The sequence below is a fragment of the Cajanus cajan genome, chromosome 10, assembly GCF_000230855.2.
Source record: "Cajanus cajan strain Asha chromosome 10, NIPB_CcT2T_4, whole genome shotgun sequence".
NCBI classification, from domain to species: Eukaryota; Viridiplantae; Streptophyta; class Magnoliopsida; order Fabales; family Fabaceae; genus Cajanus; species Cajanus cajan.
The window spans coordinates 4,051,691-4,070,103 of NC_138526.1; the positions used below are offsets into that span (position 1 = coordinate 4,051,691).

General features: G+C 36.7%; 3 protein-coding genes and 1 pseudogene across 3 annotated transcripts; 1 reads left to right on the forward strand and 3 right to left on the reverse strand.

Moving 5' to 3' along the window:
* Window positions 1-787: 787 nt before the first annotated feature.
* LOC109814256 (putative mitochondrial protein AtMg00240 pseudogene) lies at window positions 788-1,698 on the reverse strand (annotated as a pseudogene).
* Window positions 1,699-4,675: 2,977 nt separating this feature from the next.
* LOC145952281 (uncharacterized) lies at window positions 4,676-5,152 on the reverse strand. The gene has a single exon (XM_083064616.1). It carries the CDS (start codon window positions 5,150-5,152, stop codon window positions 4,676-4,678), a length of 477 nt encoding a protein of 158 aa, XP_082920742.1.
* A 4,065-nt stretch (window positions 5,153-9,217) lies between these two features.
* Window positions 9,218-9,718, forward strand: LOC109792394 (13-hydroxylupanine O-tigloyltransferase). Its single transcript, XM_020351801.2, has one exon. The coding sequence runs from the start codon at window positions 9,218-9,220 to the stop codon at window positions 9,716-9,718; it is 501 nt and encodes a 166-aa protein (XP_020207390.2).
* Window positions 9,719-12,880: 3,162 nt separating this feature from the next.
* Window positions 12,881-15,365, reverse strand: LOC109792393 (pentatricopeptide repeat-containing protein At5g50390, chloroplastic). Its single transcript, XM_020351800.3, has one exon. The coding sequence runs from the start codon at window positions 15,110-15,112 to the stop codon at window positions 13,064-13,066; it is 2,049 nt and encodes a 682-aa protein (XP_020207389.1). The 5' UTR covers window positions 15,113-15,365; the 3' UTR covers window positions 12,881-13,063.
* Between the last annotated feature and the right edge of the window lie 3,048 nt (window positions 15,366-18,413).

Consider the following 18,413-nt stretch of genomic DNA (forward strand, 5'->3'; position numbering starts at 1 on the left):
AAGATTCCTCAAGGTTGAATCCTAAAGTCATTAATCTCAAAACATGACTCCTCTATGTTTTGAGTTTAACACTTCGCATTAAGAATAGTGACTTGAACAATGTGACTAACCAAATCAAGTCTATTCCTAGAACGAGAAATGATTAGGTGCAAGATTCAGTTCGGGTTTTCAAAAACGTTTTCCAACTAGATTCAAAAACCAAAATCATACCACGGGTGATCAAACCGATAGAAGCATTAAGTAAAGAATCAAGCACAAATAATGAGATCAAAATACATATATTTAAGAAGAAGAAGAGTTAGTAGTTACATCCAACCAATCCTTAATGAGTTTAGCCACACATGGCCATTACAAGATATAAGAAGTAAAAGAAGAGATTACAAAGTGGGAGATGAAAACAAGGGGTTGGGCTTCGTTCCCAAATGACCCAGCTACCCAAGTCTTCGTTCTTGCTCTGTTTCTCTCTTCTCTGAGGTCTCAATCTTGTTTCTCGCTCTTGTTCGTGATGCCCCCCCTTTTTTTTCTTGGTTTCCCTTTTATATGAACTTTAAAACAGGGGTAAATAGTAACTTTTCCACCCACAGCTGCAGTTGTAGATCCACGGCTATGGCTGTGGAGAGTCCTTCAGGGTGAAGGAACCTCCAGCACTACAACGGTGAAGCCACAGCTATGGCTGTGGATCTCTAGAATTTTTGTAGGGTCCTGGGTGCTCCATGGCTTTAGTTGTGAGTCCACAGCTTTAGCTTCAACTCTCTAGAACTTCAAATTGAATTCCAGATTTCCACAGCTATAGCTGCAGATCCACAACTATAGTTGCAACTTTCTGGATTTCTAATTCCTTCCCAGATTTCCACAGCTCGAGCTCCAAATCCACAGCTATGGTTGTGGATCTCTGCCTTCCTAAATTTTCTGCAAAAAATGAGGGGAATCATCATTAATTTTCTACTACTCTTCTATCTTTTAATATGAACTTAATTCTTCCTAATTAGAGGTAAATTATCATATATATATTCACAATTTATCCAAAAAGAGTGGCAAAAGTTGAGTGTAAATCAAGAATAAAAGACACTCAACATTCACATGTATCAATTTGATGCGGCCATCTTCAACTAACTCCCTAATGTAATGATGATCTACATAAATGTGTTTAGATCTGTCATGTAGACCAGGATTAGTAGCTAAAGCCACATCAGATTTATTATCACAAAGTAACATAGCTGTAGGTATATGAATTTCAAAATGTTGTAAGAGTCTTTGCAACCAGACCAATTCACTAGAAGCAGTTGAGATGGAACGATATTCAGCTTCTGTTGATGATTTTGAAATTGTTTTTTATCTTTTAGATCTCCATGATAATAAAGATTGTCCTAAAAAAATGACAAAACCAGTGGTTGATCTACGGGTACTTAAGCATCCTGCCCAATCTGCATCACAATAAACAGTTAATTGTAATGTAGAGTTAGCTGGAAATAGAATTCCTTGACCTGGTGTGCCTTTTAGATATTGCAACAAATGATGAACAACTTTGAGAGGAATGTTTGTTGGACTTTGCATGAATTGACTTAGCTTATGAACAACATATGTAATATCAGGTCTAGAAATAGTTAGGTATAGAAGCCTTCCAATAAGCCTTCTGTATAAAGAAGGATCAGGCAATAAGTCACCAATTTCAGCATTAAGATTGTTGTTTGGATCCATGGGAAGACTAGTGGGCTTGGAGGCTAAAAATCCAGTATCACTAAGTAATTCAAGAACATATTTTCGCTGACATAAATTGATCCCTTTACTACTTCTAGCAATCTCTAATCCGAGGAAATATTTGAGATCTCCGAGAACCTTGAGCTTGAAAATTTTCTGCAAAGTGGTTTAAACTTGATGGATTCTAGTAGCATTTGGTCCAGCAACAATGATGTCATCTACATAAACAATCAAGGTAACAATATTAGTATCATTACCACAAGTAAACAAGGAGTAATCATTCCTGGATTGAGTGAACCCATGGGCTTTAAGAGTAGAAGAAAACTTATTGAACCATTGCCTGCTTTCCTGTCTCAAGCCATATAAAGACTTGTTCAGTTTACAAACAAGGTTTGAATCTTTTGAAGGATGTCCTGGTGGTAAGGACATGTAAAGATCCTCATGGAGGTCTCTATTTAAGAATGCATTACTGATATCAAGCTGTTGGAGATGCCATCCCTTAATAGCAACAACAACAACAAGAGTTCTCATTATGGTTAACTTTACCACAGGAGAGAAAGTATATGTAAAATCAATTCCAGGTTGTTGAGTATATCCTTTTGCAACTAATCTGTCCTTGAGCCTATCTACTGTTCCATTAGGTAAGTATTTAACTCTATAAACCCATTTACACCCTATGCATCTTTTTCCTTTAGGTAACTTTGCAAGGGTCCATGTGTCCTTTTCCTCAAGAGCTTGAAGTTCTTCACTCGTAGCTTTCCTCCATTCTAGGTAATTTATAGCCTGATGATAAAAGATAGGTTCATAAGTATTTGAGACTTGGCCAATGAAGTGTTTAAACTCTGGGGATAAATTTTTATAGGTGATGTAATCTTGTATAGGATAAAGGATTGCATTACTACAATCATAAGCATCCAAGTATCCTGGTTTATGAGTTTGTCTGCTGGATTTTCGTGTTCCAAGCAAGTAGGGAACATGTGAACTTTGTGGGTCAAAGTTTTGTTGTGAAACTTCTGACGATGTTGTGGAAGAGGGATAGAAATTTTCTTGTGTTTCAGAAGTATGGATAGTGTCAAAATTTGTAGTAGATTGGGTTGGTGGTGAGGGATTATTATGGAGATCAGAAATACTAGCAGTGGTTGATTGTAAAACATCAGAGGGAGAAATAGGCAAGGGTATAACAACATCATGAAACAAATCAGGTGGTTGATGATTAATGATAGAATGAAATGGAAAAGTGGATTCATGAAACACAACATCTTTGGAAAGGAAGATCTTTTTAGTTTGTAGATCATAGAGTTTGTATCCCTTTACACCAAGAGGATAGCCAATAAAAACACAAGTTGTACTTCGAGGTGAGAATTTGTCTCGTTGTGAAGACAAAGTGGCTGCAAAACATAAACAACCAAAACTCTTTAGTAAACTAAATTCAGGTTCCTTGCCATATAAACGATAATAAGGAGAATTGTTATTATTATTTGGTGAAGGCATCCTGTTTATTAAGAAAGCAGTTGTAGTAACACAATCACCCCAAAAGATAAGAGGAATTTTAGATTGATAATAAAGAGCTCTAGCAACACTCAAAAGATGTTGATGCTTTCTTTCAACAACGGCATTCTGTTGAGGCCTTTCAACACAAGAGAATTGGTGAATTGTGCCTTTATCCTTGAGAAAATCAACTAAAGCTAGCTCTTTAGCATTATCACTCCTTAATTGTTTAATAGTAAATCCAAATTGAGTATGAATCAGATTAAAAAAAGATTTTATAGCAGAAGTAGCTTCAGCTTTAGTCCATAGTAAATGAATCCATGTAAATCTAGAATGATCATCTACCAAAGTCAAAAAATATCTCATAGAGTTATAGGTGGAAAGCCTATATGGGCCCCAAACATCACAATGAAAGGGTACTGCAAAAATTATTGTGGCTGACAAAAGGTAGTTTTCAAAATTTAGAAATAGGACAAATATGACAAGAAGATGAAGAATAAGATGTAGGCATGGAAAAAGGAATTTTATTACTGAGAATCCTTAAAACAGTATCATTTACATGTCCAAACGTACTATGCCATATGGCAGCATCTTTAGTACATGTAGAATTCACAGATGCAGAATTATTATTGACATTTAGACTATTATCAGAAAAACAAACACTATTAATATTGACACTAGCAAGAGATGCTAGATTGACAAGCTGGTTCAAGAGATATAAGCCTTGAACAGCTTCACCCGCGCCAATCATCTTGTTGTGGAGAATGTCCTGCAAAATAAACTTGTTAGAGACAAATAACAATGAGAAGGAATTGTGTTTAAGAAGACAATTGATGGAAAGCAGATTATACTAAAATTGTGGCACATAAAGAACATCTTTGAGAACAATGTCTTGATCAAGATATACAGTGCCAATGCCACAAATAGGTATATGACTTTGATTAGGTAAAGTCACATGGCGATTTTTGATAATTTTATAAGTTTTAAAAAGAGATAAAGAGCAAGCTACATGAGTAGAAGCTCCAAAGTCCAAAATCCATTTAGTACCAGGAATTGAATTAAAAGAAGGTCTAATTGAAAGGTGCAAACCATTGACAATTGGATTGGATTCAATACAATTGCTTGAAGGCTGGTTCTGTAATAAAGAGAGAATTTGGTGATATTGATCAGCAGTAAACTAGAATGCCTTAGCTAATTTGTCTGAAACCTGATTGACATTAGTATTTGAATTTCCTTGCTTCAAATGAGTATGATAGCCATGAAGTTTGAAACATTTGTCCTTGATGTGACCAAGCTTCCCACAGTGCTCACATTTCTTTAGTGGGATTATTAGTTCTATTGGTGGAATGGGATCCATCAACAAAATTTTTCCACGAATATGAGAGTATCCCTCATTTAAACCCATCAAAAACAACATTGCATACTAAGATTGATGATGATCAATCCAAGGTTTGATGCCACCACAAGTGCATGCCTGTGAAGGTTTATATTATGCCAATTCTTCCCATAAGGCTTTGATCTTGGTAAAATAATGAGTGATATTAAGCGAACCTTGCTTTAGAGTCACCAAATCTCTTCGTAATTGAAACACACGAGGCCCATTGTGTTGCTGAAATCGAATTCGAAGATCGTTCCAGATGGTAGTGGCTGAAGAAGAATATATGACACTTGCTTGAAGATCTTTCGAGATAGAATTTAACAGCCAAGAAGCAACAATATTCTTGTTTCTTTGCCAAGAATGGTACGATTTGTCTGTCGGCAGCAGTTTAGGGATTGTGCCATCAATGAAACCAATTTTATTCTTTCTGCCAAGCGCCATCAAGATCGCTCTACTCCAAGAATTATAGTTGTCACCATTTAGGGGTTGGGAAACAATAAATGCTCCTGGATTGTCCGATGGATGAAGAAAGTAAGGATTTGCATAATCATTAGTAGGTAGTGTTGAATAATTGTTTGCAGAAGCCATCACGAACGGAAGTGGAGGAGGAAAAGAACATGAAAAGAATCGCAGTCGGAAGCGAAAGCAAAAGGGGAAGAAAAAGCCCTATTCTCCTGATACCATATTGACAATATAGAAGCAAAATTGACGAAAGGAGAAGAGATAATACTCTGTTATATTTCAATGAAATAAAATACATCTCATATATATAGATATGAGAAATAATAGGCTATAAAAAAATAGAAAAGGTTACAACTTAACAAATTATAAAAAATTAACTAATTTACAGCTCAGCAAAATGAAGACTTAATATAATCTAATATTAAGCTCCACGATCTAAGAGACGTAAGAGTCAATAACATCAATAAATTAATGATATTGGTTGGTGCAATCTTTCACATCAGTTTCACGTAGCAACGATAAAAATATTTCTTTTAAAGGATAATGTTGAGTCATATTATATCAATTTTTATTTTTTTTGCATCAATCGGTGTCCCACTACGAGTCAAAGTGAATTTAATAATTTATTTTACAAAATACGTCAATATTAGGGGTGTTTATGGATCGATTTTTTTTAAAAAATCTGAACTGAATCAAACTGTTTTATAAATGTGGATCGGTTAATCGATCCATTTTTTATAAAGCAGATCGATTTGGATTTTTTAAAATATGGATTGATTTTTTTGAAATTGGATCTGTTCAGTACGGTGCAATTATCCATTTTTGCTTATATATGGATCAATTTTTTAAAAAATCAAACCGAACTGAACCAATCCACTTTGTAAAAATGAATCAAATAACTGAACCGATTTTATAAAATGGATCATTTCGGATTATTTTTCAAAATAGATCAGATTTTTCAATACAGATCAATTATGAATCGATTCGGATTAATTTGAATTTTTTTCACACTCCTAGCCAATATGATCAATAAGTTGTAAACTCAGCATATTAGACCTTTCTTACACACACACACACACACACACACACAGATATATATATATATATATATATATATATATATATAAATGGCAGGTGACACGACTCAAGTGTGGTGGTTTCATCTTCGCTTTACGGATCAACCACACCATGTGTGATAAAAGTGGAATCTCCCAGTTTCTTAACGCTTTAGCAGAAGCAGCACGCGGTGCACCAAAACCTTCAATTTTCCCCGTGTGGTGGAGGGAAATCCTGTGTGCGAGAGACCCACCAAGAGCTACATGAACCCGTCACGAATACGAGCAATTTCCACCATCGCACAAAAGATTCACGTCCATGCAACGTGATGGGGAAACAACAACACAATAACAACACAGAGCAAACTTAAATAGTTATCGCAGTGGAAATAAATTCCCCAAACTTGCAAGAATCTGTGAGGAGCAACAACCAATGAACAACAATAATAAATCACCAAAAATCACACACAAAGACACCAAGATTTTTAATGTGAAAAATCCCTCAAAGTAAGGGTAAAAACCACGAGTCGTCCAGACCAAAGAAATAGCTCCATTATGATCAAAAAAGAGTACAAAAGAGTCTCAATCAATTGCACAAAATAGTGCTAACACCCAGCCAAACAAAAAAGTAATAAAGCTTACAAATAGAGAACAAAGAAGATGAAAAAACCCCAAATACACAGCTACAGTGCGAACTGAATATCTCGCTACTCAGACCTCGTTTCAACGATCCAACCGGTTAGAATGAAGAACCGGATGTCACGAATCTGCTATCCAAGTTTCAGCTCGATCCAACGGTGAACGAATCTGCAGTACCAATTTTACTGTCGCAGCCCTGTGTAAAAACGAGAATGACTTTGTCTCTTCCTCTCTCTCAAAGAAATTTTAAGGACACAAAGACAGATCCGAAATAAAACTCAAACAAGACACACAAGAACACAAAGACAACAAGACAAACGGACCAAAAAAAAATAAGGAAACTTATCTCCAAGAAGAACCTTGCTCTTGATACCAAAATTGATGGCAAAGGAAGGAGAAGTGATAGATGTTCCTCTCCTTAGCTTCACCTATGCATGGATCCTCTTCAAGGAGATTGAGACCGAAAACAAGAACACTTGAAATGGAGGAATTCTTCGGATGAAATGGCCTAAGCCAAGGATGGAAGCATCCAAGCTTAAGCAATCAAGAGATTGCTCACTTCAAAAGGTAAGAACTAGGTAAATTCTAGGGTTTTGAAGGCACTCTCTCACTCTCTCTTTCTCGGTGACTTTTGGAAGAAACTTGGCAAAGAAATGCTCTCAAATTTCTGAAGTTCAAAAGTGATTACAATGTGTGAAGGAGGGAGACTATATGGATCCGGAATTAGGGACACTTGGCGCCAATGTGGAGGCTTCACATGTGGCGCCAAGTTTTGAATTCAAATTTTGAATTTGAATTCAAAACTTAACTCACATGTACAAGTCCGGTTCACATTAGAGCTAGGTGTATTTAGGTTTGATTTAGTGTGCATTTAGGGTTGAATTTGAGTCACACATGTTCAGCCAATGTGGCGCCATACATCTGACTCAAAATGCATGCTAAATTAAACCTAGTTTTGCCTAATTCAATTAAACTAATAATCCTCCTTAAATCCTAATCTAATGATCTAAATACAATGGTCAAAGAAATATAATGAATAGAAAAAATTACAAGAAAAAGAATGAGCCCAATATTGGGTATCAAAAGCCCAAAGCCCATGAACACCAATTACAAGCCCAAAGTTCATAAACCCTAATCTATAGTTAAAATACAAGACCAAAAATAAAGTGACTTCCTATTCTATGAATGTACAATAAAACATGGTGTTTAATCAATTAAAGCCCAAGTGAGAAGCACCCTAGGCCCACCAAGCCCATTGGGCCCACTAAGCTCTGAAGCAGACAAGTCTTCAAGTAATCTCCTAGCCATAGCTCTAGTGGTTAGACCCTTGGTCCATGCTCTTCCATCACTAAGTGACTTCTGACTTTCCCTTTTTCTCACTCTTATGCTTCAGACCCTCTCTCCACTTAATTAAGTGAGACATCAAGTGGGCTTCTCAATTTTGGGCCTTTTCTCCACATAGGAAGGGAGCCCAATACCCAACAAATCTCCCCCTCACAACTATGTGGAGATAACTGCCAAACCGACAATCTCACAACAAATTTCAAATTTTCCTCTAGGTAATTATTTAGTCATCATATCAGTCCCATTATCATCAGTATGAATTTTAGCCAATTCCAACAGCTTAGCATCGAAAGCATCATGTATCCAATGATACCTTACATCAATATGTTTGGACCTAGAATGAAAAGTTGGATTCTTGCCAAGATGGATAACACTCTGACTATCAAAAAATAAAGGATATTTTTCCTGCACAAAACCAAGCTCCTGCAAGAATTTCTTCAACCATATCAACTCCTTACATGCTTCAGTAATGACAATGAACTCCGTCTCTATAGTAGACAATGCTACACACCTTTGTAGCCTTGATTGCCAAGCCACATCTCCCCCTGCAAACTTAATCAAATAGCCCGAAGTGGACTTTCTGGAATCAATGTGGAGACATGTGTATATGTGTGGTAACCCCCTCATTGCTCAACAAGTGGTATCAGAGTTGATGATGGTTGGCAGGTGGATTCAAGTTTGGGATCCTTTGTGTCAAAAGTCTTCTTAACAGTGGGTCCATGTGGAAGAGAGGCTTCCTGGTAACATGGAAGGTTAGGAGGCGTGTCCCGCTGTCATGAGGGAGGTCATGATGGAGCAGCGGTGCAAGCACTCTGAGTGTGAGTGAGCTCTATGGGACAACTATTGGATAATACTCGTAGTTTTTGCTACAGGGGAGGGGGTAAAATCGTGGTCCTTTGTTTGAGGGGAGGATTGTTGGGATGCAAGCAAAGTCCCACATCGTTTAAACAAGAGGATGGACATGGGTTTATATACACACACTTGTCTCCATTGGTTGACAGGCCTTTTGGGTGGTGTCCAAAAGCAAATCCGTGAGGACTTGGGCCCAAAGCGGACAATATCTCACCAATGTGAAGACATGTGTATATGTGTGGTGACCCCCTTGTGCCCAACACAACGTTCGTTCTTCTTCGACCCCAAAGAAATCGCTTCAATGCGTGCTCTTCTTCCTCACCACCTTGCCGCCAAATCCACCACCTTTGAGGTCCTCACAGCATGGCTCTGGCGTTCTCGCACAACATCACTAGAATGGCCAAACCCTAACCAAGAGGTTCGTTTGTTGTTTGTCGTGAATTCACGTTTCGGACATTTCAGGGTCAACCCTCCACTGCCTGAAGGGTTTTACGACAATGCTTTCGTGTCTACAGTCGTAGTAACCACTTTGGAGAAACTTTTGGATCATCCCTTAGGGTACTCCTTGGAGCTAGTGAAGAAGGCCAAGTACGACATAAATGAAGAGTATGTGCAGTCGGAGGTAGAAGGAAGTTTTTGGTCAGTGTCTTTTCTTGTGTCGGACCTCACAAAAGATAGGTTAACAAATGTGGACTTTGGGTGGGGCAAGGCTATGTATAGTGGGGCATCCAACGCTGGTTTGGGGGAGAGTATGCTTGATGTGAGTTATTATGTTCCCTACACCAACTCTAAAGGAGAGTAAGGTAGAGTAGTTCCAATTTGCATGCCGGAGTATGCCATGGAGAGGCTTGAGAAAGAGTTCGACAACATGTGTGAGATACAATTTCACTCTTGTGTTTTTGTTGTTGCTTGTGAATAACTAATTTTATCAAGGTATATTTTAATTGAAAAAAAAATGAAAAATAGAATTAGAGAAAATATGTCAATTATGAGAAGATAAATCCTTTACAGTTAAAGGAGAGCCAAAATTCAACAAGCTAAAACTAAAGAGGTCTTATAAAGGTAAAACAATTAGAATCACTTTAGTGGTTGGTGACTAGTACATGTACGTGTCTAAGGGCACACCAGTAATCTTCTCATATCCTTAGCGCTGAATGAGAGCTCTGAGTCGCAATGCCAAAGGGGGAGGTACTTGCAAAAGGCATTCTGACGCTCAAGTAAAGACAAACACAAATATCAATGGTAGTAATAAATGAATAATATTCATACCTCATTTTTTGTGACTATTTATACTAACCGTATTGGGTCCAAGTGTGGTAGGCCTCATTCCATGATTGCCAAATTAGGTAATGTGATGACTAATGACGGATTATCCTTTAACCTTCCTGTTGTCTTTACTAATTGTAATTAACATAAATTCATAAACTAACCATGTCGTTGTCTCGACTCTGTAGGCCCTCGAATAAGTCGAGAGGATGTAGGTTATTTGCTCGTGCATTGTAATACCTTAGTCATCAGTATGATTGAGGCAATATGGCTAAATGGTTGAGGCAATATGGCTACCGACATGGCCGAGCGTTTGACTGCCTCGGCCATCAGTATGATTGAGGCAATATGGCTAAATGGTTGAAGTGATCATTCAGGTGGAATTGGGATGTATGTGTGTTCGACTGTCTTGACTATTAATGTGGCCGAGACACTGGTCGAAAAGGTACACGATGAAGTAATTAGGTAAATGACATGTGGCCTGCCACGTATCATTTTGGTACACAAGTCTCCTAGCCTTGAGGAGCGAAACAACGTAAAGGGTATCGAGTTATGGAGCCCTTTTGAGGAACGATCATAATGGTTGCGGCACTTTAATGCGGGACATTAAGATTGGGGAAGGCGAAGGGTTGCATTTTTTAAACCGTTGGATTCAATAGATCCAATGGTGTAAAAAGGGGTGTGGCATTTGAAATTCCCATCCTTGGGGTAGTACAAATAGGTAAGTGGGGGACCACTTTACACGTACTTAGCATATTCAGAGCAAGACCGATACCAAGATCGAGATCAAGTTTCCAGCATTATTGAGGTGCGTGTCTTGTTTTCTCAATGGCGAGTGCCGAGAGGGTTGTGCAAGGAGTGGTTGTGGAGGTTACTTTGTCTGGGGGAACGAGTGAATCATCTTTTTTCGAGACCCAATCGGACTCACCGTCTCGATCGACATTATCTAGTGACTCATTGTCGGCATCCAATGCTCCTACAAGTGTTGAGGTAGTCCAACAGGTTGACCGAGTCGAGAGTAAAGATGGGGAATCCTCAGTGTTCATATCTGAGGGTTGTCCGCGTGCGATCGTGATTACATCTGCCAGTGAAGGTTCGGTGGGTCTTTTGTCTTTCTCCTCATCTATAGAATAACAAATTAATATTTTCTTTACTTACACCACACAAAAAAATCCAGTAGTTTAAGACTGCTATGTTTGACTTTCTGAGCGGATTTATGCATACAACCAGAAAGAGTAGGATTTTCACATTAGCCAAATCACTCGGCAACAGTAAACATTGGAGATTTTGCAAAGATAGGAGGCTTGAGTAAACACTAAACAGATATTGGTAAAGTAGATAAATAGATATTTGTATATTACAAAATTTTAATAGACAAAGGCATAAGAGGGGATAAGCATATGCTTGAAATTACATTGTCGAGGTAAAACTTAAATCAGATAATGTGCCTCAATTTTTGTTGTATTTTTTAAAAGAAAAACACAATTAATTAAGCCTCAATAATCTAAAGGGAAACATTGGCAGACAACTCAGATCAAGGAAAAAAGAAATGCTGGTATTTTCAACTCGTCAATTTGTGTAAAGGCCACGAAATATGCAGGGGTGAAAATAAAACAGTTCTACACTCATGTTCAACACTCATTACCTTGAGGTAAATGGAATCAAATATAAAGATAAAGAGTTCTGTTCTTACCGGAGATCGGTCGTAGAGACGATCTACTGGGCAAGATTGGTGAGTCTCCTTCGCTGGGTACGATTGCTGTTCCAAGAGGGGGTGGTACCTGCAAAACAGACTTCGATGCTAAAGTTAGTGTTTGTGGAAGTACAGGTCTCATATAAATAATGCACGTACCTTAGTGTGAATTAGGGTTTATCTGGGCCTTGGGCCCGAGATCAGCTGTGACCTAATTGGATAATAGGTCGATATCGCCTAGCGCGTGTCCGAGGTCACTCCGCGCTGTGATGTCAAGCTCGAGCTCGGCATAGCGGTACGGATAATACAAGTTCTAAATAATTATGCCAGTTTCAGCATGGTCTGCGATGTATAACACAAACATGCAGCGACTTAAAAAATCATAAAAGTAGATGAAGTAGATCAACAGTACATTAGGGAAAAGCATAGTTAACTTATGTCAAATCTGAAAACAATCTACCATTATTATCTTTACAATATAAATTGAAACTAACAACATACAACTATTAATAAAAATTAAAGTGTCAATGAGCCCATAATATAGCCCATTTTCTTTTTTATATTCAACTTTTAAAAGGAAAATAATATTGACTAGTGTCATCAAAGATTAAAATAACTTAAAGTGAAACTAGAAAGCATCTCACCTGATTTACTCTTACAATAGGCCTCCAGCAATCAACTTTCAAAGAAGTTTCTCTGCTTTATCATTCTCATCCTCTTCAAAGAAAGCACAAATCATTATTTCGAAAGTTATAGCATTTGCGATGCAACCATTGTGTTACATTTTTTACTGCTATGTCATTGCTTCATCAAGCAAGCCCTCTTTACAGCCCTCTTTACAGAGCCCATTGATCATAAAATTATATGTGCAGACACTTAGATGATAGTCTTTAACCAAAAGATCTTGAAAAATCTCTTTTGCATTCTTTATCTTCCACATTTAGTTCTCATCAAACCAAACCAATAATCACTACAAAATAAACATCATAATAGAATGCAAAGTGCTTGAAGAATATAGGAATTTTATAAACGAATCACAAAATAAATTACATGTATCGTAGAATTGTATCCTAATCAAAAGTGTGGCTAAGGTTAGGGGGGGCAAGGAGAGGAGGTAAGCTAAGCTAACAATAAGCTACTCGGTTTATAGGTGATGACAAATTTTGACTTGAAAGACATAATTTGTCATCACCAATAATCGCCACAAGAACAAGTCCCTTTTCTAAAGTGGTGAAATCTACTAGCATCTCGTACCACAATTTCTCGTCCTGTGACCATGGCAATAAGTTTAATAGCACTGTGGCAATCACCACACACACGATGGCCTTGAGTAATTTGCAAAGGTGTCCAATGTGGAGTGTTGATAAGCCCAAAAGCTATAGCCAACTTTTCACTATGGTATTTTAGAATGTGCTGCTCGTCTTCATCCACATCAGGAAGCAAAGTTCTATTCTCCTCAACATAACCATGCCTAGATATCTCAACCATCATGTTATCCAGTTTTTGATATATTTCCCTTGTTTGGGAATGAGATTTATCTCCACAAAGGAAAGCATATTGCTGTTTCTTGACTTCAATCCAGGTACATGCTGGAAGCATTCTTAAACCTTTCCTCTTTAAGGTCTGTAAAACACCAGCAGCTTCCTTCAATTTTCCGGAACTGCTGTATAGATTCAGAAGCACTATATAATTACACAGCTTTTCAGGCTCCATACTGTAAAGTTTTTCAGCTGCTAACTTCCCTAGCTCTAGATTCTCACGCATTCTGCACGCCGTCAGCAATGATGCCCACATGTTTGGTGTTGGTTTGAAAGGGGCATTTTTTATTAGTGCATAAGCCTCATCTAATAAGCCCTCCCGGCCTAATAATTCAATCATACATGCATAATGCATTGCTCTAGGCTTAACCTTGTGATCTCTTCTCATAGAGTAAAAAATCTGCCAACCTCGTTCTGATAATCCTGAATAGCTACAAGCAGATAAGACAGCAAGGAAAGTGACATGGTTTGGAATCACCCTTTCTCGAAGCATCTGCTCAAACATTTCCACGGCCACTTCTCCCTGACCATGGTTACCATATCCAGCAATCAATGCATTCCAAGATATAACATTCTTGCGGCGCATCCTGTTGAAAACATGCCGGGCATCTTCCATCCTGCCCCATTTGCTATAGAAGTCAACAAGTGCTGTGTTCGCCACTATATCTGTGCCAAAACCATGACGAACTAAAGCAGCATGAGCTTGTTTTGCATGTTCCAATGACGCCAATCTTGCACAAATTCTTATCACTATTGAAATAGTAAAATGATCTACTGTAGCACCACTATCACGCATTTCATAGTATAAACTAAGAGCTTCCTCACTATAACCATGGAGTGCATAGCTAGCAATAATGGAATTCCATCCTACAGTTGTCTTCTCTGGCATTTGATCAAACACACAATGAGCATCTTCAATGCTACCACACTTGCTATACATGTCAATCAGTGCACAAGACACAAAATTATCAACGCCGACCCCTCTTTTCAAAGCACATGAATGAATTTGCTTTCCCACCTGAACACGACCCAATCCAGCTGATGCCCGAATCATGGTGGCGAATGTGCGAGATCTCCCATCATTAAACTCCTCCCACATACACAAAAACAACCTAAAAGCTTCAGATAAATTCCCAGAGTCCACCAGTCCGCCAATCATGGTCATCCACGACGCCACGTCTTTCTCTGGCATTTCATCAAACAGCTTGCGTGCATCAAGCATGAGACCACATTTCACATGCATAAACAAAACCCTGTTCATCACATACAAATCAGGCTCAAACCCACTACTAATCATATAATTGAACACCCTCTTAACACCTCTAATGGATCTCAACCCCACACAAGCACTCGCCAAAGCATCATAAGTGCTACAACCCACATCATGACCATCATGTTCAAGTTCCAAAATTTCAAAAAACTCCATTGCCTCCCGGTACCTATTACACAAAACCAACTTCTCTATCTGACTACAGAGCCCAGAAGAGGACGTTTTCGTGGTATCATCCAAAAGTGGCACTTGTCTTTCCATGTACTCAACCTTCTTTGGTTTGGGTTTCAGCCTTTGTTCCATGGAGGAACAACAAATCCGGGAAAAGGGTTTGCTCCAAATTCTCAACTTTGAGGCAAAAGAAGACCCCAAAAAGGAAGAACCCAGAAGAGGGATTTGGGATTTGTGAGGGGATAGTGCAGTTTCCATTGGCAATAACAACTGTGGTGGATAACGAAGGAGGGTGAGAACGAGGGGTCCTATAACTAATCATCATAATGAAAAAGATTTGGATGTGAATGTGAAGAATGAGAGAAAGTGAGATTTGGAAACATTGGAGATTTGGCTCGGGTAGTTAGAAAGTAGGAACATGAACATCCACTGTCGTACGTTGTTTCCAAAGTTGTCCAATTGGTGCAAGATTGTTATTTGCGTTTCCGTTTTAGATATTCTCCAACCGTCCAAGTCTGTTAAGTAACCAACTATGTATACTAAGCCGTGTTTGTTTCGACTTTTGAGACGTGAAAATTCACATTTACAGAAAGTAATAAATTAAAATTTTCACATAAATTTGCTTGTGAAATTAAATCAAAACCAAACACACTAAATAGAAACTTTATAACTAAACAATTTTAAAGATTTTACTCAAATCTCACAACTAACCTCGTATCTATGTTACATCACTTGTTATTTATATATTCTTGTTAAGCTTTTTTTTTTTTTTAAAGTCTAAAGACAACCTATTTTATGGTGTATTAGAGGGTCGAAGCACTTCGTACAGCTAATAGTTATATATAAACAGAATATTAAAAGATTATGCAATTATTTATAAGTGATATATAAGATTTTTTTTAATGTTTAAGGAATATAATGATCCATTAAAAAGTGTAGACCAAAAGTAATTACACATGTACTCCCTTTATACATTAGTATGAATAAATTAAAATAATAATTATATAGAAGGGGTTTTTTCTTTTTCCTTTTTTCCTTTTTAAGGAAAATGTATTTTAAGGAGAGCTTTTTAGTTTACTTTTTTCATCTAAAACGTTTTTAGATTTTTTTAAACTTGTTTTTTTATTTATTTTTTGTTTTTTATCCATATTTTGTTTTTAGTTTTGTATTGAATTGCAATATTGTTTGTTAAAATTATAAATAATTAAAATAGTTATGTATTACAATATAACTTGTTCATTATAAATATAAAATATAATTTATATGTTTAATAAATTTATTTATTGTTAATTATATATTCAAAAATTATAACTCTTCAATCATTAGAAGAATTAAAAATGTTTATTTTTAATTATTCATAGTTATTAAATTTTATCTAAATTTTATCATTTTTTTCTTCCAATGATACGACAAAATTCCATTTTTTAAAAAAAATAATAGAAGAAAAATATTTTTTTATTAATAATATATAATGGAGAGAGGTAAATTATAAGAATTTAAGTTGAACTCTAGGTCCAACTAGGAGACTGATTTAAAAGAAGAAAATAAAGAGTGAGTTAGGTCATTATGTACCTTCTAAAAAAAACTAGAGTACTCACAATAGAGAACTTGGAGGAGATCATCAGGGAAGGCACGAGTTAGCGACCAAAGCTACAAGAAGCATGTTGTTGCATGATCATCACTTCAAGTAGGGGAGTGAGATTATCACATCCATGGGATATATGAGGAATAAGGATAGAGAGATGATTCTTAAGTCTCTTTCGTTGTTTGCTCGATTTGTATTGATGCTTATGATTTTAATCGATAATTTGTTCCTACTCTATTTTACGAACCATGAATTTACTTTGATTAAATATTTTTTGTGATGAGCTAATGGATTTCAAAGGTTTGTGTATTACATGTATGAATTTAGGGGTTTAGGGTTTAACTGGATGAACTTTGATGAATTGATAATGTATCGATATATTCGAGTATGATGTTTAATTTTGGGATGATTATACAAATATTGTATAATTTTATGATTTGATGCAAAATAGAGAAAAAAAAGGGTGAGAACCGTGTGCGAATCAGTTGAGCCCGATGCTTAAAGGAATCATGCCCATGCAAACATGTGCAGAAGGTACCATGGTCGTGCTTAAGGAAGTACGCTCGTGAATGGCCAAAATTGTGGAAACCACGACCGTGCTTAATATAGCACACTCATGCATGCTTAATTTTAGTGAAATACACTCGTGCATATTTTGTGCATGTCGTGCATCTTTTTAAAATCTAAATTAGCTTTTTGTGTCTTCATAAGAGTTGTAGCCTTCGATGTTAGCTTTCCAATGAAGGTAGAATCACCCAAAAAGGAAGTATAGAAATCAAGTTATGATTAAATTAATAAGCAAATGTAAAATTATCATAATCAAACTAAAATAATGCGGTTTTGTAATTTTTAAAAATAATAGATAGTAAAATCAACTCTTAAGATCCACATAAAAGTTATAGATAATTATCTTATCTTTCTAATAAAAATAAGATCAATTTGATAGCATAGTTACATCTATATATAAACTCATTTAGACCATACAATGTCATAAAAGCTTAAGATAAGAAAAAAATAGAGTTTGTGAGTTGTTTTATTCCTAAAGTGTTTAATCTTGAGACTTTGTGCCTACATGTGATATGAACATTGATTGAAAAATCTAGGGAGAAATGTGATTGGTGATTCCCTCCACTAGTCTCCTTGTGATGCCCAATCTTCTTCCACAGATGAACAAGCTTTAGAACAAACAAAAAAAATGTGGAAAAGGTTAGAAAATGATGCACCACTTTCTAGGAAGAAAGATAAGCAAGAAGTGTTGATATTTCCACATGGGGGAATTCATTGATAAAGGATCTTAAAGAGAGATTTCTCCAAGGAAGACAACTAAGACTTTTAGAAGAGAAATTCAAAGGTTTATTCTCATATACATCCAAAAGTGACCAACCATATATAAGGAGAAACCATATATAGAGTTTGGTTGGCTTAAGGTGCAAGCTAGACTAACTACAGTTAAATGTAACCAAGGTTAGCTATCTTGTACTTAAGCTAACCAACCTAGTTAATTGTCTAGAAGCTTATGGAGCAAGCTAAGCTAATCCTAGTTTAAGAATAATCTAGGTTAGCTTAAGTTAACTTCAACTACCTAACCTAATCATTACAACTACCAAAGTAATGATTACTTAACAATTTGTTGAGATGTCACTATCAAAGGGCATGTGACAAGTTAGCCACTTGGATGGCCAAGTAGACATGGTTTGGACGTCCAAACCACTTGCACAAGCAAGTGGATGTCCAAGCCCATGGTTCAATGAAAAATTGGCCCATCCAAGCCCAATAAGCCCAACATGACTTTAACTAGTTACACCTCTCTTAAACTACTAATTACACCTTCAATTAAAAACAATACAAGACTATGTTTAGTTCATAATCTAACCAAATTGAGTTCCACTATCTTTAAGTAAAGATACAAGTATTCTTTCAACAAGCCACTTTTGGCTCAGTCCTAAGTATTTTTTAACTTGCCTCTTCAAGAAA

What these genes read in the sequence shown, in the direction of transcription:
- LOC145952281 (XM_083064616.1), bottom strand. Translation starts at nt 5,152, where the DNA reads ATGGCTTCTGCAAACAATTATTCAACACTACCTACTAATGATTATGCA.
- LOC109792394 (XM_020351801.2), top strand. Translation starts at nt 9,218, where the DNA reads ATGCGTGCTCTTCTTCCTCACCACCTTGCCGCCAAATCCACCACCTTT.
- LOC109792393 (XM_020351800.3), bottom strand. Translation starts at nt 15,112, where the DNA reads ATGGAAACTGCACTATCCCCTCACAAATCCCAAATCCCTCTTCTGGGT.